This window comes from Salmo trutta, chromosome 8, assembly GCF_901001165.1.
Source record: "Salmo trutta chromosome 8, fSalTru1.1, whole genome shotgun sequence".
Classification (NCBI taxonomy): Eukaryota; Metazoa; Chordata; class Actinopteri; order Salmoniformes; family Salmonidae; genus Salmo; species Salmo trutta.
In genome coordinates, this window is record NC_042964.1 from 8,207,890 (window position 1) to 8,235,501 (window position 27,612).

Below are 27,612 nucleotides of genomic sequence, written 5' to 3' on the forward strand. Positions count from 1 at the left end.
TGGATGTAGTGATAGATACTGTATGTAGACGGATGGATGTAGTGATAGATACTGTATATAGATGGATGGATGGATGGATGGATGTAGTGATAGATACTGTATATAGATGGATAGATGGATGGATGGATGTAGTGATAGATACTGTATATAGATGGATGGATAGATGGATGGATGGATGTAGTGATAGATACTGTATATAGACGGATGGATGTAGTGATAGATACTGTATATAGATGGATGGATGGATGTAGTGATAGATACTGTATATAGATGGATAGATGGATGGATGGATGTAGTGATAGATACTGTATATAGATGGATGGATGTAGTGATAGATACTGTATACAGATGGATGGATGTAGTGATAGATACTGTATGTAGACGGATGGATGTAGTGATAGATACTGTATATAGATGGATGGATGTAGTGATAGATACTGTATACAGATGGATGGATGTAGTGATAGATACTGTATGTAGACGGATGGATGGAGTGATAGATTCTGTATGTAGATGGATGAATAAATGGATGTGTAGGTTAGTAGACGAACAGATGGATGTACAGACAGACGGACGGACAGACAGGCGGACGGACGGACGGACGCCTTACCTTGATGTCGTCTCCTTCTTGCCAGGAAGTTCTAGAGGCTGTAAAACAGTCATTCATTATGTTACAAACCACACTCCTGTTGCAGTACATTACTGCAGAACCCATCACATCACAGTTACTGTGCCGGGCCGTACCACACATCTGTCAGAAGTACATTACAGTATGCACAGAAAGACTGCATCCTACAATAAATCAACTCCACACTATGACATCATCATCACGAGACAGCCTGTCGAGAATCTCCAAATGGGTCATGACATAGTTACAGTACTGTTGTATAACTAACTATTACTAGTATGTATAGTATGAATTCAACTAGCACTAAACAGTTTGCTCAAATGGCCAGTTTATGAGAGAAAGTGTGCCTATTTACTGGGAATAGCTGGTGAAATCAGGTTTTTTTTAATGCAGGAAAACGACACGCAAATGCATGCTGTTGTTCATGAGCTCATGCCTGCTAGAATATATACAAACTAAACTGAAAACTGTTACTCATAAATTGAGAATAATGTCACATTCTACATATGGCTGTGATTTAGTTGTCATATTTCCTATGTATTGTAGATGTTGAAGAGCTGTAGAATAATCATCCATTGTGTAACCAGAAGATTATACAGCACATGCATTCTTGTATTCTAAGGGATTTTGGGCATCTACACACTCACAAATAGAAAAACCAAATAGAAACACGACATACACAAAGGGTTAAGTGGAACAGGAAGTGACCAAGACACCATCAGCACCACAACACCAAGTGAGTCATGTTCTCGACCAATCACAATGGACACACAACACATGTACTAGTAGAACCAATGAGTTACTCAGATGGGTACGGTCAGGCATGAAGGGATGAGTTACTCAGATGGGTACGGTCAGGCATGTAGGGATGAGTTACTCAGATGGGTACGGTCAGGCAGGTAGGGGATGAGTTACTCAGATGGGTACGGTCAGGCATGAAGGGATGAGTTACTCAGATGGGTACGGTCAGGCATGTAGGGGATGAGTTACTCAGATGGGTACGGTCAGGCATGTAGGGATGAGTTACTCAGATGGGTACGGTCAGGCATGTAGGGATGAGTTACTCAGATGGGTACGGTCAGGCATGAAGGGATGTTACTCAGATGGGTACGGTCAGGCATGTAGGGATGAGTTACTCAGATGGGTACGGTCAGGCATGAAGGGATGAGTTACTCAGATGAGTACGGTCAGGCATGAAGGGATGAGTTACTCAGATGGGTACGGTCAGGCATGAAGGGATGAGTTACTCAGATGAGTACGGTCAGGCATGAAGGGATGAGTTACTCAGATGGGTACGGTCAGGCATGAAGGGATGAGTTACTCAGATGGGTACGGTCAGGCATGAAGGGATGAGTTACTCAGATGGGTACGGTCAGGCATGAAGGGATGAGTTACTCAGATGGGTACGGTCAGGCATGTAGGGGATGAGTTACTCAGATGGGTACGGTCAGGCAGGTAGGGATGAGCCGAAACATAATCATAAAGGTGTAAGAAACAAAAAAGGATGAATCAAATATTATAAAAATATGTTACAAAATATTGAATATGGCCATTTTGGTTTTCAACGGCTTTCAACTCAGGCAACAATGAAGTGGATTGTACTTTAGATACTAGATCACATGTGTCCCTGTATATGGCTACGGTTGAGACAGGGAGCAAAAGAGGTCCTAACCTCATCAGTGTGTTATGGACCACTATATATATATTTTATTTTTTATTTATTTAACTAGGCAAGTCAGTTAAGAACAAATTCTTATTTACAATGACGGTCTACCCCGGCAAACCCAGACGACGCTGGGTCAATTGTGCGCCGCCCTATGGGACTACCAATCATGGCCAGATGTGATACAGCCTGGATTCAAACCAGGTACTATAGTGACACCTCTTACACTGAGATGCAGTGCCTTAGACCGCTGCGCCACTCAGGAGCCCACTATACTACAACGTTACTGCACATTTCAAGATGGCTACTTGAATTGGTTGCAGTGACTCTGTTGCCTGAGTTCTAAAGCCTTGTCTGTTGAAAAAGACTGGAGATTGGACAGAATAATGGGTCATATAGAAAGGAATAGGATGACGTTTCCCTATAGACACTGATCTTAGATCAGTTTCATGTTCCCACCCTAATGGTTAGAGTTAGGATCTGGGAGGAGGAAGCTGATCCTAAATCTGTGTTTACGGGCAATTTCTACTAGGAGCGTATGGGACAGGTGACATGCGACACATCATGCAGAGACCAGACCAGGAAGTTAGACCAGGAAGTTAGACCAGGAAGTAGAGGAAGAGAGTGGACTGTACCATGCTGTCTGTAGATAGGGGGTTTTCTATAGATATTATCTATCTTGACCGTAGTCTCTGAAGATGAGAGGAGAGTAATGAAAGAAGCCCAGGGTGAGAGAGAAAGAAAGAGAGAGAGAGGGTGAAAAAGAAGCATGAATTAACGGTTATTGAGGGATGGAATAGTTTAAGAAGCAGCGGAACAATAGGGGCAGCATACTTTATGGTAGATTCAATGCGAGACATATGCCATTTTAATTAGAACTGGCACGACCGGGTATTATCTCAGACATTTCATCACTTGTTGTCATTATTCATGCAACATTCAAAAACATGTCATTTTGATCCTTTAATGATCCTGTGGTAATGTGAAGCTGAAACCCATGGAAAGATATTTCCAGAACAATGGTAATCGTTGATCAATGTTGTATCCAACAATAAATGTACTAATGTTTCCAAAGGCAGAGTCATGAATAATATACATCTTTATACATTTTCCCTAATTACAACACACCATTCTTTACTGCATCTAGAGCAAATATAACGAGCATCATAATAAACAAATAAACACATCAAAACAATAAATAAAATGGCAAATGATTCAATTCAAATGATTCAATTCAAATGATTCAATTCAACTGATTCAATAAAAGAAATGGGGCAAGTGAGTATTTCTACCCATAATTGACACAATATGCCTGTTCCTAGCTGACCCGGTCCATCAAACTTTCAATGACAGAGACACTTAGCTAGCAACAACTGCTATACATTAACTAAACTCCCAATCTTTTTTAGGATAAATAATTTATGAAATACAACACATGTGGGTCATTTTCTACCCTGTTTCAGCCACTGCCAGCGCCGCTGAACAATACACATATGAAAGCCATAAAAACAATGCTTAGAAAACACATTAAGTATATAATCACTTTGCTTTGTTCATTTATTTACATCAACTCTATCCAAGTATGGGACTTTTTTCCATATGGCTGAGTGACACTGTAAAAGTCAATTGAAACAGGATGGATCAAAAGGAGATTTCACTAGAAGAGTCAGTTACATCCAATGAATCTTATCAAAGGATGGTTGACAGAATATGATGCAGGGTAAAAAAACGTAGTTAGACTTCTCATTGTTGTATCTGTGACAGTAGCCTCTCCATTTTAAAGTAGTCAATATCTTATTCTACTACTTCTGTGAGTTGGTAAACAAACTGAAAGGGTGTTTGAACAGGTATAAAGCCAAGGTTGGTGATTTACTGCCACCTGCAGTTGGGGAATGTTTGCTCACAAGACCTGGGCTCAAATACTATTTGAAATATCTCAATTACTTGAAAAGACAAGTAGTTGAATACCGTAATGTATGGAAATACATTTAGTATTGGCATGTATTTTAAAATACTCAGAGTATTTTCTAATACAAATAAATACTCCCATGCATTTGAACCCAGGTCCTAGGAATATTTCAAATAATGTATTTGGAAAGAAGTATTGGAAAATATTTTCAAATAGTAGGATATTTATAGAAGTTATTTAAACATTTTTTTCAAAAACTTCCAATAGAAGTAGTTGATTTTAGCCACATTTTTTGAAAGCACACAAATACACAGTAACTAAATATTTAAATAAGAAAGAATCAATGTATTTGCATAATAAGAGGATATGAGGATGTTGATACAATGTGTGTGTTAGTGGGTGAGATTTTAACAAATGCCTATTAACCTGTGAAACTGAAGAAACATTCAGCATTCAGATTTAGACATACCTCAACATATAGTATAGAATAGATCACAACATAGGATGAAGAAAGAGGAAAAGGGTGAAAGAGAGAATGAGAGAGAAAATAAATTTAGAAAGAGAGAGGGTAAGGGAAACGGATAGATTGAGTGACAGTGAGACAGACAGATTGAGGAACAGTGAGACAGACAGATTGAGGAACAGTGAGACAGACAGATTGAGGAACAGTGAGACAGACAGATTGAGGAACAGTGAGACAGACAGATTGAGGAACAGTGAGACAGACAGATTGAGGAACAGTGAGCCAGACAGATTGAGGAACAGTGAGCCAGACAGATTGAGGAACAGTGAGACAGACAGATTGAGGAACAGTGAGACAGACAGATTGAGAGACAGTGAGACAGACAGATTGAGAGACAGTGAGACAGACAGATTGAGGAACAGTGAGACAGACAGATTGAGGAACAGTGAGACAGACAGATTGAGTGACAGTGAGACAGACAGATTGAGTGACAGTGAGACAGACAGATTGAGTGACAGGGAGACAGACAGATTGAGGAACAGTGAGACAGACAGATTGAGGGACAGTGAGACAGACAGATTGAGGAACAGTGAGACAGACAAATTGAGGAACAGTCAGACAGATAGATTGAGGAACAGTGAGACAGACAGATTGAGGAACAGTGAGACAGACAGATTGAGGAACAGTGAGACAGACAGATTGAGAGACAGTGAGACAGACAGATTGAGAGACAGTGAGACAGACAGATTGAGAGACAGTGAGACAGACAGATTGAGAGACAGACAGATTGAGAGACAGTGAGACAGACAGATTGAGGAACAGTGAGACAGACAGATTGAGGGACAGTGAGACAGACAGATTGAGGGAACATGAGACAGATAGACTGAGGGAACATGAGACAGACTGATTGAGGGAACGTGAGACAGACTGATTGAGGGAACGTGAGACAGACTGATTGAGGGAACGTGAGACAGATAGATTGAGGGAACGTGAGACAGACTGATTGAGGGAACGTGAGACAGACTGATTGAGGGAACGTGAGACAGATAGATTGAGGGAACATGAGACAGACTGATTGAGGGAACGTGAGACAGACTGATTGCGGGAACGTGAGACAGATAGATTGAGGGAACGTGAGACAGACTGATTGAGGGAACGTGAGACAGATAGATTGAGGGAACGTGAGACAGACTGATTGAGGGAACGTGAGACAGACAGATTGAGGGAACGTGAGACAGACTGATTGAGGGAACGTGAGACAGACTGATTGAGGGAACGTGAGACAGACTGATTGAGGGAACGTGAGACAGATAGATTGAGGGAACGTGAGACAGACTGATTGAGGGAACGTGAGACAGACAGATTGAGGGAACATGAGACAGACTGATTGAGGGAACATGAGACAGACTGATTGAGGGAACGTGAGACAGACTGATTGAGGGAACGTGAGACAGACTGATTGAGGGAACGTGAGACAGACTGATTGAGGGAACGTGAGACAGATAGATTGAGGGAACGTGAGACAGACAGATTGAGGGAACGTGAGACAGACAGATTGAGGGAACATGAGACAGACAGAGAGGGAGTCAGAAGTACTATGGACAGGATAAGTCCGGAAGAAACCATTTGACGGGGATAAAAACACTGACACAGGAAGACAGGGATAACAGAGAAGGGTTCCCCCCAGACATCAGATATATCTACTTAGATCTGTTACCTAGACAGACCTGGACAGAGACAGCAAACAGATGGCGTGGTCCAATAGAGAGAGAGGTTGTGTTGGGGGGGGTCAAGGTTCATGGATTCAAAGGCGAGAGGTCGAAGTGAAACGGAGAACCTACCTGGTACGTGGAAATGCCTGGGAGTAGCCACATAGGTGAAGGAGGGAGATTTGCCATCGGAATACGTGGACAAACTGGGGGTACTCCGACCACTTTCACTACCTCCAATGGGGAAAGGAAGGGGAGGGACGGGGGAGAGCAAGAGTCGAGGACAAAAGAGGGGGGCAAAGAATTATGCTGTTATGCTTATTTGTCAAAGCTTTAATTATGAAGCAGATCTACCATTATATTACTAACTGACTTGATTACCCAGCAGCCATTAGTGTTGGACCATGAGTTTTTCTGGACCAGTTATGCAGACCAGGAAAAACTCCCGGCTCTTGTTATTGGTAAAGGCTCATATCCATATCATAAAGCATGACTGTAGCATGACTGTAGCATGACTGTAGCATGACTAGCATGACTGTAGCATGACTAGCATGACTGTAGCATGACTGTAGCATGACTGTAGCATGACTGTAGCTTGACTGTAGCATGACTGTAGCATGACTAGCATGACTGTAGCTTGACTGTAGCATGACTAGCATGACTGTAGCATGACTGTAGCAAGACTGTAGCTTGACTGTAGCATGACTAGCATGACTGTAGCATGACTGTAGCATGACTGTAGCATGACTGTAGTATGACTAGCATGACTGTAGCATGACTAGCATGACTGTAGCATGACTGTAGCATGACTAGCATGACTGTAGCATGACTAGCATGACTAGCATGACTAGCATGACTGTAGCATGACTAGCATGACTGTAGCTTATGAAAATCTTAAAAAGGCAGAGTGCTCTAAAATAAAATGTAGTTGGCTAGCTATAGGCTTTACAGGTAACAGCAATGCATTGTGGACATGAACACATGTTGAAAACGTAAAACGGTTTTACTTCCAACTGAAAGTGTGATTAAGTGATTGCCACAGTCCATCACAACGCATTGTGTCACACGGGCTGGGTGATTAAGTCACTAGCCCCTTATAGGCCAGAACTAATAAACATCCACGTAAGAGAACTTAGAGAAACAGAGGATGAGGGGAAAGAAAGAAAGACAAGAAAGAGGAGGAGGAAAAGAGAAGAGAAATTGTTATTTTCCTGAGCACACACACTTCACTGGCCTTTGTGGGAGGAGCAAAGCAGTTGGGATGCAGGAGGATGATGTCATTCTGACACACACACACACACACACACACACACACACACACACACACACACACACACACACACACACACACACACACACACACACACACACAAACACAAAGCACTAACGTACAGTCACGCATGTGTACACACATACAAACACACACACACACACACACACACACACACACACACACACACACACACACACACACACACACACACACACACACACACAGTGGCGTTAGTGCAGAGCAGCTCCTCCACACATCTGGAGCTGAAGCAGGACTCTGAGCCCGGGGGAGAGGTGAGGGAGGGGGGTACTGGGGGTTCGAGGTATGACCCTCAGCAATGTCATACAGACACTTAGCTTATCTCCGAATAAGCATCTCACAAGTGGTAGCAATCCACTATTCAGGAAGTAACCATGTAATGTTGATACAGTTGTCATTGCATCATTCGCATAAATTCATGGAGTAGATTTTCTTTCGGCCATTGCACTCGCTTTCTCTCTTGTGCTGTCTCTACCTCACTACCTCCTTCACTCTCTCTCACACCCTGCCTTCCTCCATCATCCATTAGTCGTGTTGAAACCAAGCATCTAACAATAATCCACAATATCCACAAACACAATTATTTAAACATGTCCGTATAAAGAGAGAATCTGACAGTCCATTAAACCCAGACCACAGCATAAAACAAGTGTCTTTCACGCTGTGTTATGAACGCTTGAGCCTGAAAATGCAACTGGCCCAGTGTGTGTGTGTGATGTGTGTGTGATGTGTGTGTGTGATGTATGTGATATGTGTGTGATGTGTGTGATGTGTGTGATGTGTGTGTGATGTATGTGTGATGTGTGTGTGTGTGTGTGTGATGTGTGTGTGTGATGTATGTGATATGTGTGTGATGTGTGTGATGTGTGTGTGATGTGTGTGTGTGATGTATGTGTGATGTGTGTGTGTGATGTGTGTGATGTATGTGTGATGTGTGTGATGTGTGATGTGTGTGTGTGATGTGTGTGTGTGATGTGTGTGTGATGTGTGTGTGTGTGATGTGTGTGTGTGATGTGTGTGTGTATGTGATGTATGTGTGTGTGTGATGTGTATGTGATGTGTGTGTGATGTGTGTGTGATGTGTGTGTGTGATGTGTGTGTGCGTGTGTGCGTGCGTGATGTGTGTGTGTGCGTGTGCGTGTGCGTGTGTGTGTGCGTGCGTGCGTGATGTGTGTGTGAGATGTGTGTATGTGATGTATGTGTGATGTATGTGTGATGTGTGTGTGTGTGTGTGATGTGTGTGTGATGTGTGTGTGTGATGTGTGTGTGCGTGCGTGTGTGATGTGTGTGTGAGATGTGTGTATGTGATGTATGTGTGATGTATGTGTGTGATGTGTGTGTGATGTGTGTGTGATGTGTGTGTGTGTGATGTGTGTGTGTGATGTGTGTGTGTGATGTGTGTGTGTGATGTGTGTGTGCGTGCGTGCGTGCGTGCGTGATGTGTGTGTGTGCGTGTGCGTGCGTGCGTGCGTGATGTGTGTGTGTGCGTGTGCGTGTGTGTGTGCGTGCGTGATGTGTGTGTGAGATGTGTGTATGTGATGTATGTGTGATGTGTGTGTGTGATGTGTGTGTGATGTGTGTGTGTGATGTGTGCGTGCGTGCGTGCGTGATGTGTGTGTGTGCGTGTGCGTGTGTGTGTGCGTGCGTGCGTGCGTGATGTGTGTGTGAGATGTGTGTATGTGATGTATGTGTGATGTGTGTGTGTGTGATGTGTGTGTGTGCGTGTGCGTGTGTGTGTGATGTGTGTGTGATGTGTGTGTGATGTGTGTGTGTGATGTGTGTGTGTGTGATGTGTGTGTGCGTGTGTGATGTGTGTGTGATGTGTGTGTGTGATGTGTGATGTGTGTGTGTGTGTGTGTGTGATGTGTGATGTGTGATGTGTGATGTGTGTGTGTGTGTGTGATGTGTGTGTGATGTGTGTGTGATGTGTGTGTGATGTGTGTGTGTGATGATGTGTGTGTGATGTGTGTGATGTGTGTGATGTGTGTGTGATGTGTGTGTGTGTGTGTGTGTGTGTGTGTGTGTGTGTGATGTGTGTGTGTGTGTGTGATGTGTGTGTGCGCGCGTGTCCACCGAACAGTGTGCCACTGCAACCAGACCTCAAATTACAGCACCACCACTTCACCACTCTTCCCTTCCATTCCCTCATTCCTCTGTTTCATCTTCGTTCGCTGGGAACTTTACGTTCCATCTCTCCGCCTTTTCATGGGAAAACCACCAAACCCTGGGCAGCGTGCTCTGATCCACAGTGCTAACGCTCGGCTGTCTATCTCTCTCCCTCTGTTTCCCCCTCCTTCTCAAGGCTCTTTCCCCCCTCCTTTATCAGCCCAAAAGTGACCCTCTTCCAAACCCTATGCAACCACATTACTTTAGCTCTTTCCCCCTCTCGTTCCCCCTCCTTTACCCTCTCCCTCTTCCTAACGCATTGAGGCTAGATATTATCAGCCCAAAAAACAGAGATATCCCTCCAGTTATCTCCAAAACAGAGATATCCCTCCAGTTATCTCCAAAACAGAGATATCCCTCCAGTTATCGCCAATGACCTTAAGAGTCCCAAGCTCTAAAAACCCTGGGGAATAAGCCAGCCCATCACTGGGATATGTATCATGGTGTGTCTTCAGTGATAGAACTCCAGGACCAGTAAAAAGAGCTAATGGGTATCTGAAGATGTCTCTGTGGTTTGGCTTTGTCTGCTGAGGCTTTAGAGGAGCATGCAGCTAAGTCCTGCTGAGGCTTTAGAGGAGCATGAAGCTAAGTCCTGCTGAGGCTTTAGAGGAGCATGAAGCTAAGTCCTGCTGAGGCTTTAGAGGAGCATGCAGCTAAGTCCTGCTGAGGCTTTAGAGGAGCATGCAGCTAAGTCCTGCTGAGGCTTTAGAGGAGCATGCAGCTAAGTCCTGCTGAGGCTTTAGAGGAGCATGCAGCTAAGTCCTGCTGAGGCTTTAGAGGAGCATGCAGCTAAGTCCTGCTGAGTCTTCAGAGGAGCATGCAGCTAAGTCCTGCTGCTTTAGAGGAGCATGCAGCTAAGTCCTGCTGAGGCTTCAGAGGAGCATGCAGCTAAGTCCTGCTGCTTTAGGGGAGCATGCAGCTAAGTCCTGCTGAGGCTTTAGAGGAGCATGCAGCTAAGTCCTGCTGAGGCTTTAGAGGAGCATGCAGCTAAGTCCTACTGAGGCTTTAGAGGAGCATGAAGCTAAGTCCTGCTGAGGATTTAGAGGAGCATGCAGCTAAGTCCTGCTGAGGCTTTAGAGGAGCATGCAGCTAAGCGATCCCTTTTTCTAATCTCCTTTCTGAGGGAAACTGCATGCACGTTTTCTTATCTACTCCTGTACACGTGTACTCGTCAAGGTTTCAGGTCGAGTCGACTATTTCGGTCAAATACATTTATTCACAGATAGTGTGTGTGACTCATCATGTGGTTCCAACGTTGACCGCAGACCAACATATTTTACTATTATAATGTAGACGCCTCCACCCATACCCCCCTGTCAGCAACCCTCCCACAATCATCAAACCAACCACCTGCACTTTCAACCACTCACTCCATAAACAACCACCACCTGACACCAAAGGTTTGAAGACCCGAAAGACACTGAATAACAACATTAACCTTTAAGGAAAAGCTTGGTTCCCAAAACAACAGCAACAACATAAAGACTAACAAGTAATCCATGTTAACTCAAGGGCAAGCCAACAGTTCCGGTTACAAGTACAACACTTACATCCCACTAAACATAGAAAGTCATCCACCACCTTCTCCACAAATATCAATATGTCAAGGATAACTGAAATACATATAAGTAATATCAAACATATCCACAATTACAGTAGGTTCCCATGCACAACAACAAGACTAAGACAACCTGAAGACAAAAAGAGAAACAACTTCCACAGACAATAGAAAGGGCAAGCAGAAACAGACTTAAGGGGTCCCAACACACAACCTTGATGCACACCAAGAAAACCCAGCAGTGCACTGGGAGAAAGAGACACAGAGAGATAGAGACCAGGGGGATCTGGTGCGTTACCGTGACCGTGAGGAGGTAAATTGAGATGCAGGGACGTCTTAGGTTGAGATTCAGGTGGTAGTAGGGGGTCCTGTTTGAGGCCTAGGGGGTTGAGGGAGGGGCAGAGGGGGGATGAGGGGGAGAAGGGGGAGAGGAAGCACAGGGAGGTGGTTTGACACGTCACACCTGCGTGGGTAGGGGAATCCTCGTGTAGGTTGAAGGAGGTAATGTTACACCCTACTTGTGTACAGAAAAAAATAGTGAAACTCTGAAGGGGGTTGGTGGGGGTGCTGACATTAAACCACAAGATTGATGTCGGACAACAATAGAATGCTCATGATGTCACTGTCTACAGACATGTCAAAAGACGTAATATAAACCAGCCTTTAATCTTGAAATCTTTGGTTGTTTACTACACTAGCGTACTCACTCTGTTTAGCACATGGCCTCAGGTGAATGCTTAAAGAGATGGGTGGGGCTAAGGCTTAAGAGGGTGTGAACGATGCTGAATGGGTGTAGACGAAGAAGAGCTCTCCAGCAGGTGTACCAAAACATTCCAAGTTACAAGTTTATCAATTTTCAAAGCAGAATTACTTCCCCATTGTTCCTCAACTGTAGTGTATGATATACCATTTTCTAGCTATGAGTCTCTACTTTTATCCAATGTAAAAAACACAATTTCAAATTTTGCTACAAAAGACCGAATTGAGCCGGTCGGTCACATTTGTATTCACAGTCATGTGAAATCCATAGATTAGGGCCTACTGAATGCATTTACATTTGACTGATTTCATTACATGAACTGTAACTTAGTAAAATCTTTGAAATTGTTGCATGTTGCGTTTATATTTTTGTTCAGTGTATGTAAAACTGTTATTTCAAACCAACACAGCCGAAACCATGCAGATATGTGTGAAACACAGCACAAACATGTCATAGGTATAAAAGAGTAATTATGGGACTCATTGTGCTGCTGTTTATTTGACTATTGATTAGTTAAACGTTTATACACAGCCGGGGACGGGGACATGCAGTATTATCACTGCAGAGCAAAGGAACAGATCTACTCTAAAGGACACTGCACTCCATACTAGCGGACTCATTGGTCCAGGACAGCGTGCTAGGCACTCGGGAGGGACTAGCTACCTCTGAAACAGGGCACATAGTTGTGCTGCTGGAGCATGGCCAGGGTGGTAGGAGAGTTTCTACCTCCAGGAGAGACTCTGCCACCGGGAGACATTTTACCAGGCTGTGTCAACGCCCCAGGCACCTGCAGTCCCCCAGGGAACTTGGGGGGTAGAGCCCTTGAGTAGTCCATGGGGAGGGAGGAGGAGTCCCTAGCCAAGGAGGAGAGGTACTTAGGCCCCCCCGTGTAGGCTGAGGGGTGGGGAAGGGCCTGGCCATATCTATTACCCATTGCTTTAATGGCCATATAAAGATCCTCTGTAGGAGAAAATGGTTGAGGAGAAGGACAAGATGTTTTTTAGGGCACAGAGGACCCCCATCCAATAGTAGATAAATCCTGTTCTTTACACACTCTGTGGTAATGCCATGTTATGTGATGGTACCACCTCATTCAAAGAGCAGAAAGGAATGAGAATTCATAAAATGTCGGAACAGGAAATTCAGTGAAGAATGAAATAACAGAATCTTCAAATAAACATGTGTTCTCTAAAGTAATAGAATTAACCAATCAAGACGACACCTAAATCAGGTTGCACGTTTTGGAATATGATGCAACATGGGAAAAATGACATCATGCACTATATGCAAATGCTGCATATTATTGACTACATTTGTAGATATGCATATCATTATATTATAATAACGTATGATATTCATAATAGCTAAATACTTTTACTATACATTAACTATCATATAATGCATTTTACTGTGTTTTGTCTTGTTTTAACTACTGCTAGCTGACGGGTGAGGGAGGAGGGGTGAGGGAGGAGGGGTGAGGGAGGAGGGGGGGTACCTACCCGGCCTGCTGTAGTTCTGGGGGGAGCGAGAAGGGGTGTACCCTCCATACTTCCCCAGGGAGCTGTTGGAGCTGGGGCTGGAGGGCCTCCTCTGACGAGGAGACTTCTCTCCGTCACCCTGGAAACAAGGACGGGAAGTGATGTCATAGTGATGTCACAGGGATGCCATACAAAGAGGGAAACTGATGTCATGGATAGAGCCAAATCCGTAACACAGAACGTTCACTCACTCTTTAATCACAGTGTATGGCGCGAGGGAGAGGAGGAAAAGAGAGAGAGAGAGAGAGAAAGAGAGCGAGAGAGAAAGAAAGAGATAAATAAAGAGAGAAAGATAGACAGAAAGAGAGAGAGAGAGAGAGAGAGAGAGGGCGAGAGAGAAAGAGAGCAAGAGAGAGAGAGAGAGAGAGAGAGATAGAGGGAGAGAGAGAGAGAAAGATAGAGAGAGAGGGAGAGAGAGAGAGAAAGAGAGAGAAGGCAGCTCCCTTGTTCCCTTCCTTGTCTCCTTACCTCTCCGTAGTGTCGTTCCTCTGAGGGGTAGCTGACGTAGGGACTGTAAGAGAGCATGTCTGGCCGGTCGATGTTGTAGATCGCCTTGATCTTTGGCAGAGCAGCAAGGTCTTTGTAGTCCAGCATCTCATCTCCTAGTTTGGCCTGGGACAGAGGAAACACATCAAATCAGTCTTTTAAATATCAACCACTTTGATCATGACAAAATGATAATGGTATAGCTCAGTTGAAATACTGTAGTCAACCCTGGTCCAGGAGACCTACAGGATGATGGGCAGGCTTTTGCTCCAGACCATCACTAACCCACGTGAGTCAACCAATCAACTATTCATCTAGATCATATGTAGTTGAATCAGGTGTTTTAATGCTGGGTTGGAACAAAACAAATCCCGGCACACAGTCACTGTTGCTCTCCAGGACCAGGGTTTGTGACTGCTGTTGTCCTGTGATTCCCTCTAGTGGCGAGGTGAGGTGGTGCTCACATAGATGACCCTGTTAGGAGAGCCAGACGCACTGGAGGCTGGCACAGAGGTGATGCTCTCAGAGGATGTCCTGCTCACCTGGAATATAGACAACAAGGACTTAACTCTACTCATTATCAGAAAGTGAGAGAGAGCTAGACTTGGAGAGAAAGAGACAGAGACATGTAATCACTCTTGAATTATTATTTTTTATTTTTTTGAAAACTTCACATTTCGTTTCTCTTTCCGACTTGAACCAGTGCCACTAACTTGAGGATAACTATGAGCCTTTGTTTACAAATAGCAGTGTGACAACAGAAGTAAACAACAGCCTCCTCTAGTCAAAAACAGCACGCAGCCTCATTCACGGTGACAGCAGTGGTGACCTGACACATTCTGTGACTGGGACGCCAGACAGACACATTCTGTGACTGGGCCGCCAGACAGACACATTCTGTGACTGGGACGCCAGACAGACACATTCTGTGACTGGGCCGCCAGACAGACACATTCTGTGACTGGGCCGCCAGACAGACACATTCTGTGACTGGGCCGCCAGACAGACACATTCTGTGACTGGGCCGCCAGACAGACACATTCTGTGACTGGGACGCCAGACAGACGCAGTAGAGTTGTTCATTAGTGAAGCTCAGGTGGGTCAAAGTGATCCTTGTCAACCATCTATTCAGGCGTTACAGTTAGGCATGGGGCTAATTCCATTTCAACTTAATTCATCCCCTGAATTGAAATGGAATGGATCCAAACCCTTGTTATTAACATACTACCACAGTCAGTCACTGATTGGGTTGGATCACATGATCAGCCCAAGGGCAATGTGAGCGTGGCTAGCTATTGAGTGTGAAGCCTGTCAAGGGTCAGGGGGTCAACCCCATGCAGAGGGTGGAGGTGAGGGGGTCTGGGCTGAACATGCATCACAAACCTGCTGCTCAGGGACGTCATTGAGCTGTATCCGGACCTGCTTCTGGGAACAACAGGTGTATTATATTGGGGAGGGGAAGGGGAGAGAGCACTGATCTGGGACCAGGGCTTACTAACTTACTGCACAGTAAGTGAAATGATTAGGTGCCCTTTGTTCAGGTAATCAAGATCCACACAGACCCAGTCAACACAGTCCCAGTCATCACAGTCCCAAGACCCAGTCAACACAGTCCCAGTCAACACAGTCCCAGTCAACACAGTCCCAAATCTCAGTCAACACAGTCCCATCAACACAGTCCCATATCCCAGTCAACACAGTCCCAATTCCCAGTCAACACAGTCCCAAGTCCCAGTCAACACAGTCCCAAAGCCCAGTCAACACAGTCCCAGTCAACACAGCTCCAGTCAACACAGCCCCAGTCAACACAGTCTCTGTCAACACAGTCCCAGTCAACACAGTCCCAGTCAACACAGTCCCAGTCAACACAGTCCCAGTCAACACAGCCCCAGTCAACACAGCTCCAGTCAATACAGCCCCAGTCCACACAGTCCCAGTCTCAGTCATCACAGCTCCAGTCATCACAGTCCCAGTCAACACAGTCCCAGTCATCACAGGCCCAGTCATCACAGGCCCAGTCAACACAGTCCCAGTCAACACAGTCCCAGTCAACACAGCCCCAGTCAACACAGCCCCAGTCATCACACTCCCAGTCAACACAGTCCCAGTCATCACAGCCCCAGTCAACACAGCTCCAGTCAACACAGCCCCAGTCAACACAGTCCCAGTCAACACAGTCCCAGTCATCACAGTCCCAGTCAACACAGTCCCAGTCAACACAGTCCCAGTCATCACAGTCCCAGTCAACACAGTCCCAGTCAACACAGTCCCAGTCATCACAGTCCCAGTCATCACAGTCCCAGTCAACACAGTCCCAGTCATCACAGTCCCAGTCAACACAGCTCTAGTCAACACAGTCCAGTCAACAAAGCCCCAGTCAACACAGTCCCAGTCATCACAGTCCCAGTCAACACAATCCCAGTCATCACAGTCCCAGTCAACACAGTCCCAGTCATCACAGTCCCAGTCATCACAGTCCCAGTCAACACAGCCCCAGTCAACACAGCCCCAGTCATCACACTCCCAGTCAACATAGCCCCAGTCATCACAGCCCCAGTCATCACAGTCCCAGTCAACACAGTCCCAGTCAACACAGTCCCAGTCAACACAGCCCCAGTCATCACAGTCCCAGTCAACACAGTCCCAGTCATCACAGTCCCAGTCAACACAGTCCCAGTCAACACAGTCCCAGTCAACACAGTCCCAGTCATCACAGTCCCAGTCATCACAGTCCCAGTCAACAAAGTCCCAGTCATCACAGTACCAGTCAACACAGTCCCAGTCATCACAGCTCCAGTCAACACAGCCCCAGTCAACACAGTCCCAGTCAACACAGTCCCAGTCAACACAGCCCCAGTCAACACAGTCCAAGTCAACACAGTCCCAGTCAACACAGCCACAGTCAACACAGCCACAGTCAACACAGTCCCAGTCAACACAGCCCCAGTCATCACAGTCCCAGTCAACACAGTCCCAGTCAACACAGTCCCAGTCAACACAGCTCCAGTCATCACAGGCCCAGTCAACACAGTCCCAGTCAACACAGCTCCAGTCATCACAGTCCCAGTCATCACAGTCCCAGTCAACACAGTCCCAGTCATCACAGTCCCAGTCAACACAGGTCCAGTCATCACAGTCAGTCAACACAGTCCCAGTCATCACAGTCCCAGTCAACACAGGTCCAGTCAACACAGCCCCAGTCAACACAGTCCCAGTCATCACAGTCCCAGTCATCACACTCCCAGTCAACACAGCCCCAGTCAACACAGTCCCAGTCATCACAGTCCCAGTCAACACAGGTCCAGTCATCACAGTCAGTCAACACAGTCCCAGTCATCACAGACCCAGTCAACACAGTCCCAGTCATCACAGTCCCAGTCAACACAGTCCCAGTCATCACAGTCCCAGTCATCACACTCCCAGTCAACACAGCCCCAGTCATCACAGTCCCAGTCATCACAGCCCCAGTCATCACAGTCCCAGTCATCACAGTCCCAGTCATCACAGCCCCAGTCTACACAGCCCCAGTCAACACAGCCCCAGTCAACACAGTCCCAGTCAACACAGTCCCAGTCATCACACCCCAGTCAACACAGTCCCAGTCATCACAGCTCCAGTCAACACAGCTCCAGTCAACACAGTCCCAGTCATCACAGTCCCAGTCAACACAGTCCCAGTCATCACAGTCCCAGTCAACACTGTCCCAGTCAACACAGCCCCAGTCAACACAGCCCCAGTCAACACAGCCCCAGTCAACACAGTCCCAGTCAACACAGCCCCAGTCAACACAGGTCCAGTCAACACAGCCCCAGTCAACACAGTCCCAGTCAACACAGTCCCAGTCAACACAGTCCCAGTCATCACAGCGACAGTCAACACAGCCCCAGTCAACACAGGCCCTGTCAACACAGCCCCAGTCAACACAGTCCCAGTCAACACAGCCCCAGTCAACACAGTCCCAGTCATCACAGTAACAGTCGACACAGCCCCAGTCAACACAGTCCCAGTCAACACAGGTCCACTCAACACAGGTCCAGTCAACACAGCCCCAGTCAACACAGTCCCAGTCAACACAGCTCCAGTCATCACAGTCCCAGTCATCACAGTCCCAGTCAACACAGTCCCAGTCAACACAGTCCCAGTCAACACAGTCCCAGTCAACACAGTCCCAGTCATCACAGTCCCAGTCAACACAGGCCCAGTCAACACAGTCCCAGTCAACACAGTCCCAGTCATCACAGCCCCAGTCAACACAGCCCCAGTCAACACAGTCCCAGTCAACACATTCCCAGTCAACACAGCTCCAGTCATCACAGTCCCAGTCATCACATTCCCAGTCATCACAGGCCAAGTCAACACAGTCCCAGTCAACACAGTCCCAGTCAACACAGTCCCAGTCATCACAGCCCCAGTCAACACAGCCCCAGTCAACACAGTCCCAGTCAACACATTCCCAGTCAACACAGCTCCAGTCATCACAGTCCCAGTCATCACATTCCCAGTCATCACAGTCCCAGTCAACACAGGTCCAGTCAACACAGCACCAGTCAACACAGTCCCAGTCATCACAGTCCCAGTCAACACAGCCCCAGTCAACACAGTCCCAGTCAACACAGTCCCAGTCATCACAGCCCCAGTCAACACAGTCCCAGTCATCACAGTCCCAGTCAACACAGGTCCAGTCAACACAGCCCCAGTCAACACAGTCCCAGTCATCACAGTCCCAGTCAACACAGCCCCAGTCAACACAGTCCCAGTCAACACGGCCCCAGTCAACACAGTCCCAGTCATCACAGTCCCAGTCATCACAGCCCCAGTCAACACAGCCCCAGTCAACACAGCCCCAGTCAACACAGTCCCAGTCAACACAGTCCCAGTCAACACAGTCCCAGTCAACACAGGTCCAGTCAACACAGTCCCAGTCATCACACCCTAGTCAACACAGTCCCAGTCATCACAGCTCCAGTCAACACAGCTCCAGTCAACACAGCTCCAGTCATCACAGTCCCAGTCATCACAGTCCCAGTCATCACAGTCCCAGTCAACACTGTCCCAGTCAACACAGCCCCAGTCAACACAGTCCCAGTCAACACAGCCCCAGTCAACACAGCCCCAGTCAACACAGCTCCAGTCAACACAGCTCCAGTCAACACAGGTCCAGTCAACACAGGTCCAGTCAACACAGGTCCAGTCAACACAGCCCCAGTCAACACAGTCCCAGTCATCACAGTCCCAGTCATCACAGTCCCAGTCATCACAGTCCCAGTCAACACAGTCCCAGTCAACACAGTCCCAGTCATCACAGTCCCAGTCAACACAGGCCCAGTCAACACAGTCCCAGTCAACACAGCTCCAGTCATCACAGTCCCAGTCATCACAGTCCCAGTCAACACAGTCCCAGTCATCACAGTCCCAGTCATCACAGTCCCAGTCAACACAGTCCCAGTCAACACAGTCCCAGTCAACACAGGCCCAGTCAACACAGGCCCAGTCAACACAGTCCCAGTCAACACAGTCCCAGTCAACACAGGTCCAGTCAACACAGTCCCAGTCAACACAGTCCCAGTCAACACCGACCCAGTCAACACCGTCCCAGTCAACACCGCCCCAGTCAACACAGTCCCAGTCAACACAGTCCCAGTCAACACAGACCCAGTCAACACAGTCCCAGTCATCACAGTCCCAGTCAACACAGGTCCAGTCAACACGGTCCCAGTCAACACGGTCCCAGTCAACACGGTCCCAGTCAACACGGCCCCAGTCAACACGGCCCCAGTCAACACAGTCCCAGTCATCACAGTCCCAGTCAACACAGCCCCAGTCAACACAGCCCCAGTCAACACAGCCCCAGTCAACACAGCCCCAGTCAACACAGTCCCAGTCAACACAGTCCCAGTCAACTCATTCCCAGTCATCACACCCTAGTCAACACAGTCCCAGTCATCACAGCTCCAGTCAACACAGCTCCAGTCAACACAGCTCCAGTCATCACAGTCCCAGTCATCACAGTCCCAGTCAACACAGTTCCAGTCAACACAGCCCCAGTCAACACAGTCCCAGTCAACACAGCCCCAGTCAACACAGCCCCAGTCAACACAGTCCCAGTCAACACAGCCCCAGTCAACACAGCCCCAGTCAACACAGTCCCAGTCAACACAGTCCCAGTCAACACAGTCCCAGTCATCACAGTCCCAGTCAACACAGTCCCAGTCAACACAGTCCCAGTCAACACAGCCCAAGTCAACACAGCCCAAGTCAACACAGCCCCAGTCAACACAGCCCCAGTCAAAACAGGCCCAGTCAACACAGTCCCAGTCAACACAGCTCCAGTCAACACAGTCCCAGTCAACACAGCTCCAGTCAACACAGCTCCAGTCAACACAGTCCCAGTCATCACAGTCCCAGTCAACACAGCCCCAGTCAACACAAACCCAGTCAACACAGTCCCAGTCAACACAGCCCCAGTCAACACAGGTCCAGTCAACACAGTCCCAGTCAACACAGGTCCAGTCAACACAGTCCCAGTCAACACAGTCCCAGTCAACACAGCCTAAGTCAACACAGGTCCAGTCAACACAGCCCCAGTCAACACAGCCCCAGTCAACACAGTCCCAGTCAACACAGCTACAGTCAACACAGCTCCAGTCAACACAGCTCCAGTCAACACAGACCCAGTCAACACAGTCCCAGTCAACACAGTCCCATCTCTAATGGGGCAGAATACAAGTTGACATACAAAATGATGTTTAAACATTATATTGTAATGAGTATGACTCCTCATTCAATACTGTAACACAGCATTAGTTAAACTGTAGAGCTGCTGTGGAGTCCTTTCTTATGGACAGATGCACGTAGCATTAAAACACTAGTAGTGTCTGTCGACAAACTGTGAGATGCGAAACCTTTTCGTCACTGATCATTTGGACACTTCACGATTTTGCAAGCGCTCGCATCTTTCGAATATCAGAAGGGGAGGGGACATTTTGCCCGTAGACTTGACTGAAACTGGCTGAGAGTTTCTGTTTAGAGGGATGGAGACTTCACAAGTCGCGTTGTCTATTTTCAAACACGTCTCGGACAGAGAACTCACCTTACTCTTTTCCTCCTGTCTGGCTGCCTGTCTGCAAGGAGGATGCCAGATGGAGTTACCTGACAGACAGGAAAGGAGGGGAGAGAAAGAGAAGGAGAAAGAGAGAGAGAAAGACATAGAGAGAATGAGAAAGAGAAGGGAGAGAGAAAGGGAGAAAGAGAGAGAGCAAGAGAGAGAGAGAGAGAGAGAGAGAGAGAGAGAGAGAGAGAGAGAAAGAGAAGGGAGAGAGAAAGCGAGGGAGAAAGAGAGAGAAGAGAGGGAGGAGAGCGAGAGAGAAATACGATGAAATGCATCCATTTGAAATGTCATATACTCTACAAAGCATAGTCTTTCCCCAGAGCATCGGTTGTTCCTGACAGAGCGTCATGACTTTGGCAGATGAGCGATCCAAAATACGCCAGTGACTCATCAGACTGTCCTATCCCCAGTTGTCTCCCTGTCACTGTGACATAAGCTAATACCAGCCCAAGTCTAAGGAAGCTAATTCCAGTAGTAAATCTGTCAGATAGCAAACTGCAGGGAGAGAGAGACAGGCTTTCTGTAAATCACAGACTGGAGCCAAACGTGTAGCAATAGTGCTCCAGGAGCAATAAATAAGAAACGAGGTGACTCATAAGGCTGAGGTTGAGTGAGGTGATACATTCACTAACACTGTAATCCAGTTCATTAACATTGGGCAGATGTTCTGTAGCTCTATGGCTTTATGGCAGCTGGGCTATGAGTGAGACAGGTTTCTGTGTTGATGGAAGGCTGTTGGTGCTTATCTGAGTAAAAAAAAAAGAGAGAGAGAGAGCAGGAGAGAGAGAGCGAGTAGGAGAGAGCGAGAGAGAGAGAGAGAGCAGGAGAGAGAGAGAGAGCAGGAGAGAGAGAGTAGGAGAGAGCGAGTAGGAGAGAGTGAGAGAGAGAGAGAGAGAGAGAGAGAGCAGGAGATAGAGAGAGAGAGAGCAGGAGAGAGAGCGAGAGTAGGAGAGAGCGAGAGAGAGAGAGAGAGAGCAGGAGAGAGAGAGAGAGCAGGAGAGAGAGAGCAGGAGAGAGAAAGCAGGAGAGAGAGAGTAGGAGAGAGCGAGAGAGAGAGCGAAAGAGAGAGCGAGAGCGAGACAGACAGGCAGACAGACAGAGAGAGAGCGAGACAGACAGGCAGACAGAGAGGGAGGGAGAGGGAAAGAGATTGAGAGAAGGTGACAGAGACAGAGGAAAAGAGAGGTTGGTTTACCTTGCAGGTACATCTCCTCTCCCTCTCCAAACATCTGCTCACACCTGGCACAGCGGGCACATGAGGGGTGGTAGTGTTTCTCCCCAGCCTGGTACAGACAAGAGGTCAGAGGTCACACAAAGGTTAAAAAGGTCTTCACTGACATCGAAACAAGAGGTTACAACCTAGGAAATCGACAGTGAGAGAATACTGAAGAACTGACAAATGGCAGCAGAAATAAAACAATCCACAGCTGGTTTACAATATCAATATCCTACAACCAGACAAAACAACATATCACGTCTAAAGCAGAGGCCTTGTGTGGATGTGTTATTGGTTAGTAGGCTGCTGATGCTGCTGGTTTAACCCTTACCTAGAGTAATATTCTGTAAGCTTCTCCAATTAACATCACTAATTAAAGTGGAGTCGGATGAAGCGCAAAACAAAGTGCAGTTATCCAACATCGCCACAAGGGGGTGGTGAGGTACAGGGCACAATACTGCAGGTCGGCTACTGGATCACTAAGAATGTCTACAGTTATGACCATCCAAACCTCTAGAAGATGACATGACACCAATGAACGCTGTCTATGTGCTCTAGCACCATAGTAAGATGTATGGTTTCACATTGACCTGCTAAAGGATGGATAATACGTTTTTCCTGAGGCTGTGATGAATTCCACAGAGCTGTTGGAGGTGGTAGAAATGACCTATGTCTATAATGAGATGATACTCTCTCTCTCTCTAACTCTCTCTGCATGCTGGGAGTGTTTGGTGCATGCTGGGAATTGTGTGACTGAGTGTGAGTGGTGTGTAGAGTTAGATATCTTGGTTTTTCTTTTATGTTTCCCTTTCTTGGTGCTATTTTTCTTCTTCCTATGCATGATTAAGGATATCATTATTTTTATTTAGTTGTGGTAGAATTAAGTATATTGTTTTTTGTGTTGAAATGACCCTGGTTTTGGCGGGGATGGTGTCTCTTCGGCACGGCTTTAGGTGTGTTACTGAAGCTACTGTCACCGTGGAGGACTTTCTGGTCGCCGTGGGAGAGAAGGTAGGATATGAGAATGTTGCTTATGCGGATAAATAAAGCGGTGGTGGTTTTTCTTCAAGAAGAGCGTCTTGTTGATCGTATGGTTGAGAGTCTTGTTGATGGTATGGTTGAGCATGGTGTATTTCTTAAAGAAGAGAGTCTTGTTGATCGTATGGTTGAGCATGGTGTATTTCTTAAAGAAGAGCGTCTTGTTGATCGTATGGTTGAGAGTCTTGTTGATCGTATGGTTGAGCATGGTGTACTTCTTAAAGAAGAGAGTCTTGTTGATCGTATGGTTGAGCATGGTGTATTTCTTAAAGAAGAGAGTCTTGTTGATCGTATGGTTGAGCATGGTGTACTTCTTAAAGAAGAGAGTCTTGTTGATCGTATGGTTGAGCATGGTGTATTTCTTAAAGAAGAGAGTCTTGTTGATCGTATGGTTGAGCATGGTGTATTTCTTAAAGAAGAGCGTCTTGTTGATCGTATGGTTGAGCATGGTGTATTTCTTAAAGAAGAGCGTCTTGTTGATCGTATGGTTGAGCATGGTGTACTTCTTCAAGAAGAGCGTCTTGTAGATCGTATGGTTGAGCATGGTGTATTTCTTCAAGAAGAGCGTCTTGTTGATCGTATGGTTGAGCATGGTGTATTTCTTAAAGAAGAGAGTCTTGTTGATCGTATGGTTGAGCATGGTGTACTTCTTAAAGAAGAGAGTCTTGTAGATCGTATGGTTGAGCATGGTGTACTTCTTAAAGAAGAGAGTCTTGTTGATCGTATGGTTGAGCATGGTGTACTTCTTAAAGAAGAGAGTCTTGTTGATCGTATGGTTGAGCATGGTGTACTTCTTAAAGAAGAGCGTCTTGTTGATCGTATGGTTGAGCATGGTGTACTTCTTAAAGAAGAGAGTCTTGTTGATCGTATGGTTGAGCATGGTGTACTTCTTCAAGAAGAGCGTCTTGTAGATCGTATGGTTGAGCATGGTGTACTTCTTAAAGAAGAGAGTCTTGTTGATCGTATGGTTGAGCATGGTGTATTTCTTAAAGAAGAGCGTCTTGTTGATCGTATGGTTGAGCATGGTGTACTTCTTCAAGAAGAGCGTCTTGTAGATCGTATGGTTGAGCATGGTGTATTTCTTCAAGAAGAGCGTCTTGTTGATCGTATGGTTGAGCATGGTGTACTTCTTCAAGAAGAGCGTCTTGTTGATCGTATGGTTGAGCATGGTGTACTTCTTAAAGAAGAGCGTCTTGTTGATCGTATGGTTGAGCATGGTGTATTTCTTAAAGAAGAGCGTCTTGTTGATCGTATGGTTGAGCATGGTGTACTTCTTAAAGAAGAGCGTCTTGTTGATGGTATGGTTGATGGTGTACTTCTTAAAGAAGAGAGTCTTGTTGATCGTATGTTTGAGCATGGTGTACTTCTTAAAGAAGAGCGTCTTGTTGATCGTATGGTTGAGCATGGTGTATTTCTTAAAGAAGAGCGTCTTGTTGATGGTATGGTTGATGGTGTACTTCTTAAAGAAGAGAGACTTGTTGATCGTATGTTTGAGCATGGTGTACTTCTTAAAGAAGAGCGTCTTGTTGATCGTATGGTTGAGCATGGTGTATTTCTTAAAGAAGAGCGTCTTGTTGATGGTATGGTTGATGGTGTACTTCTTAAAGAAGAGAGTCTTGTTGATCGTATGTTTGAGCATGGTGTACTTCTTAAAGAAGAGCGTCTTGTTGATCGTATGGTTGAGCATGGTGTATTTCTTAAAGAAGAGCGTCTTGTTGATCGTATGGTTGAGCATGGTGTACTTCTTAAAGAGCGTCTTGTTGATCGTATGGTTGAGCATGGTGTACTTCTTAAAGAAGAGCGTCTTGTTGATCGTATGGTTGAGCATGGTGTACTTCTTAAAGAAGAGAGTCTTGTTGATCGTATGGTTGAGCATGGTGTATTTCTTAAAGAAGAGCGTCTTGTTGATCGTATGGTTGAGCATGGTGTACTTCTTAAAGAAGAGAGTCTTGTTGATCGTATGGTTGAGCATGGTGTACTTCTTAAAGAAGAGTCTTGTTGATCGTATGGTTGAGCATGGTGTACTTCTTAAAGAAGAGCGTCTTGTTGATCGTATGGTTGAGCATGGTGTACTTCTTAAAGAAGAGAGTCTTGTTGATGGTATGGTTGATGGTGTACTTCTTAAAGAAGAGAGTCTTGTTGATCGTATGGTTGAGAGTCTTGTTGATCGTATGGTTGAGCATGGTGTACTTCTTAAAGAAGAGCGTCTTGTTAATCGTATGGTTGAGCATGGTGTACTTCTTAAAGAAGAGCGTCTTGTTGATCGTATGGTTGAGCATGGTGTACTTCTTAAAGAAGAGCGTCTTGTTAATCGTATGGTTGAGCATGGTGTACTTCTTAAAGAAGAGAGTCTTGTTGATCGTATGGTTGAGCATGGTGTACTTCTTAAAGAAGAGAGTCTTGTTGATCGTATGGTTGAGCATGGTGTACTTCTTAAAGAAGAGAGTCTTGTTGATCGTATGGTTGAGCATGGTGTACTTCTTAAAGGAATGTTTATTCAAGTTTACGCCGCTTTTTTCTCCGTCAACAAGGGTAACGATTTCTAATGTACCGCCGTTTATTCCTAATGAGCTATTGGAGCGCGAGTTATTGCGATTTGGGAAGTTGGCAAGTTCAATTAAGGTTGTCCCGTTGGGTTGCAAACACCCGGCGTTGAAACAGGTTATGTCGTTTCGGCGACTCACCGGAACAGACTTTGAAGTTATCGTTTAAAGTCAAGTATTTATGAAAGACTGTATATGGCTCATGCTAGTACGGGTAGTCAACGGTGTTTTGAGTGTGGTGATGTTGGCGATAAGCGACATGCTTGTCCGAAAAGGGAGAAGGCGGAGGGAAGGCGCAGGTGGTCCTCGTAACGCCTGGGACCACTGATGTAGGGAGAGGTGGGCCTCGTAACGCCTAAGCCCACTGATGTAGGGAGATGAGGGCCGACAGTGGTTGAGCAGCCACAAGCACCTGCTGTTGAGGAACAAGTTGTCTATGTTGAGGGCACGGAGTTGCAACTTGTACCAGAGGGAAATGTTATGCAGCAGAAAAATATTGTTGTAGAAGGTAAGGATGGATCTGGGGAGCCATTTCCTCAGACTGGTGAGGAGGTGCCCAGTATAAGTGCTGGGGTACAGGAGGGGGTTCATGTGGAGCTATGCTCTCAGGTAGTGGAGGAGATGCCCAGTATGAGTCATGGGGTACAGGAGGGGGTTCATGTGGAGCTATGCTCCCAGGTAGTGGAGGAGATGCCCAGTATGAGTAATGGGGTACAGGTGGGGTTCAGGTGGGGCTAGTCTCCCAGGTAGTGGAGGAGATGCCTGGTATGAGTAATGGGGTACAGGAGGGGGTTCAGGTGGGGCTAGTCTCCCAGGTAGTGGAGGAGATGCCCACTATGAGTAATGGGGTACAGGTGGGGTTCAGGTGGGGCTAGTCTCCCAGGTAGTGGAGGAGATGCCTGGTATGAGTAATGGGGTACAGGAGGGGGTTCAGGTGGGGCTAGTCACCCAGGTAGTGGAGGAGATGCCCACTATGAGTAATGGGGTACAGGAGGGGGTTCAGGTGGGACTAGTCTCCCAGGTAGTGGAGGAGATGCCTGGTATGAGTAATGGGGTACAGGAGGGGGTTCATGTGGGGCTAGTCACCCAGGTAGTGGAGGAGATGCCCACTATGAGTAATGGGGTACAGGTGGGGTTCAGGTGGGGCTAGTCTCCCAGGTAGTGGAGGAGATGCCCACTATGAGTAATGGGGTACAGGAGGGGGTTCAGGTGGGGCTAGTCTCCCAGGTAGTGGAGGAGATGCCCACTATGAGTAATGGGGTACAGGAGGGGGTTCAGGTGGGACTAGTCTCCCAGGTAGTGGAGGAGATGCCCACTACGAGTAATAGGGTACAGGTGGGGTTCAGGTGGGGCTAGTCTCCCAGGTAGTGGAGGAGATGCCCACTATGAGTAATGGGGTACAGGAGGGGGTTCAGGTGGGGCTAGTCTCCCAGGTAGTGGAGGAGATGCCTGGTATGAGTAATGGGGTACAGGAGGGGGTTCAGGTGGGGCTAGTCTCCCAGGTAGTGGAGGAGA

General features: G+C 46.6%; 1 protein-coding gene across 12 annotated transcripts in view; it reads right to left on the reverse strand.

The window, feature by feature from the left end:
* The window catches only part of ablim2 (actin binding LIM protein family, member 2), a 116,184-nt gene that overhangs the window by 16,455 nt on the left and 72,117 nt on the right, over positions 1–27,612 (reverse strand). For 2 of the 12 annotated variants that reach the window (XM_029759827.1, XM_029759825.1), the window contains exons 7-17: positions 22,496–22,583; positions 21,283–21,341; positions 15,576–15,617; positions 14,657–14,734; positions 14,175–14,318; positions 13,668–13,785; positions 12,832–13,128; positions 11,707–11,787; positions 6,505–6,606; positions 2,927–2,983; positions 611–648 (exon numbers count right to left, since the gene is read on the reverse strand). In XM_029759827.1, the coding sequence (XP_029615687.1) occupies positions 611–648; positions 2,927–2,983; positions 6,505–6,606; positions 11,707–11,787; positions 12,832–13,128; positions 13,668–13,785; positions 14,175–14,318; positions 14,657–14,734; positions 15,576–15,617; positions 21,283–21,341; positions 22,496–22,583 (1,104 nt within the window). The remainder of the gene's footprint in view (positions 1–610; positions 649–2,926; positions 2,984–6,504; positions 6,607–11,706; positions 11,788–12,831; positions 13,129–13,667; positions 13,786–14,174; positions 14,319–14,656; positions 14,735–15,575; positions 15,618–21,282; positions 21,342–22,495; positions 22,584–27,612) is intronic. The other 10 variants (XM_029759826.1, XM_029759828.1, XM_029759830.1 and 7 more) reach the window with 10 other exon arrangements.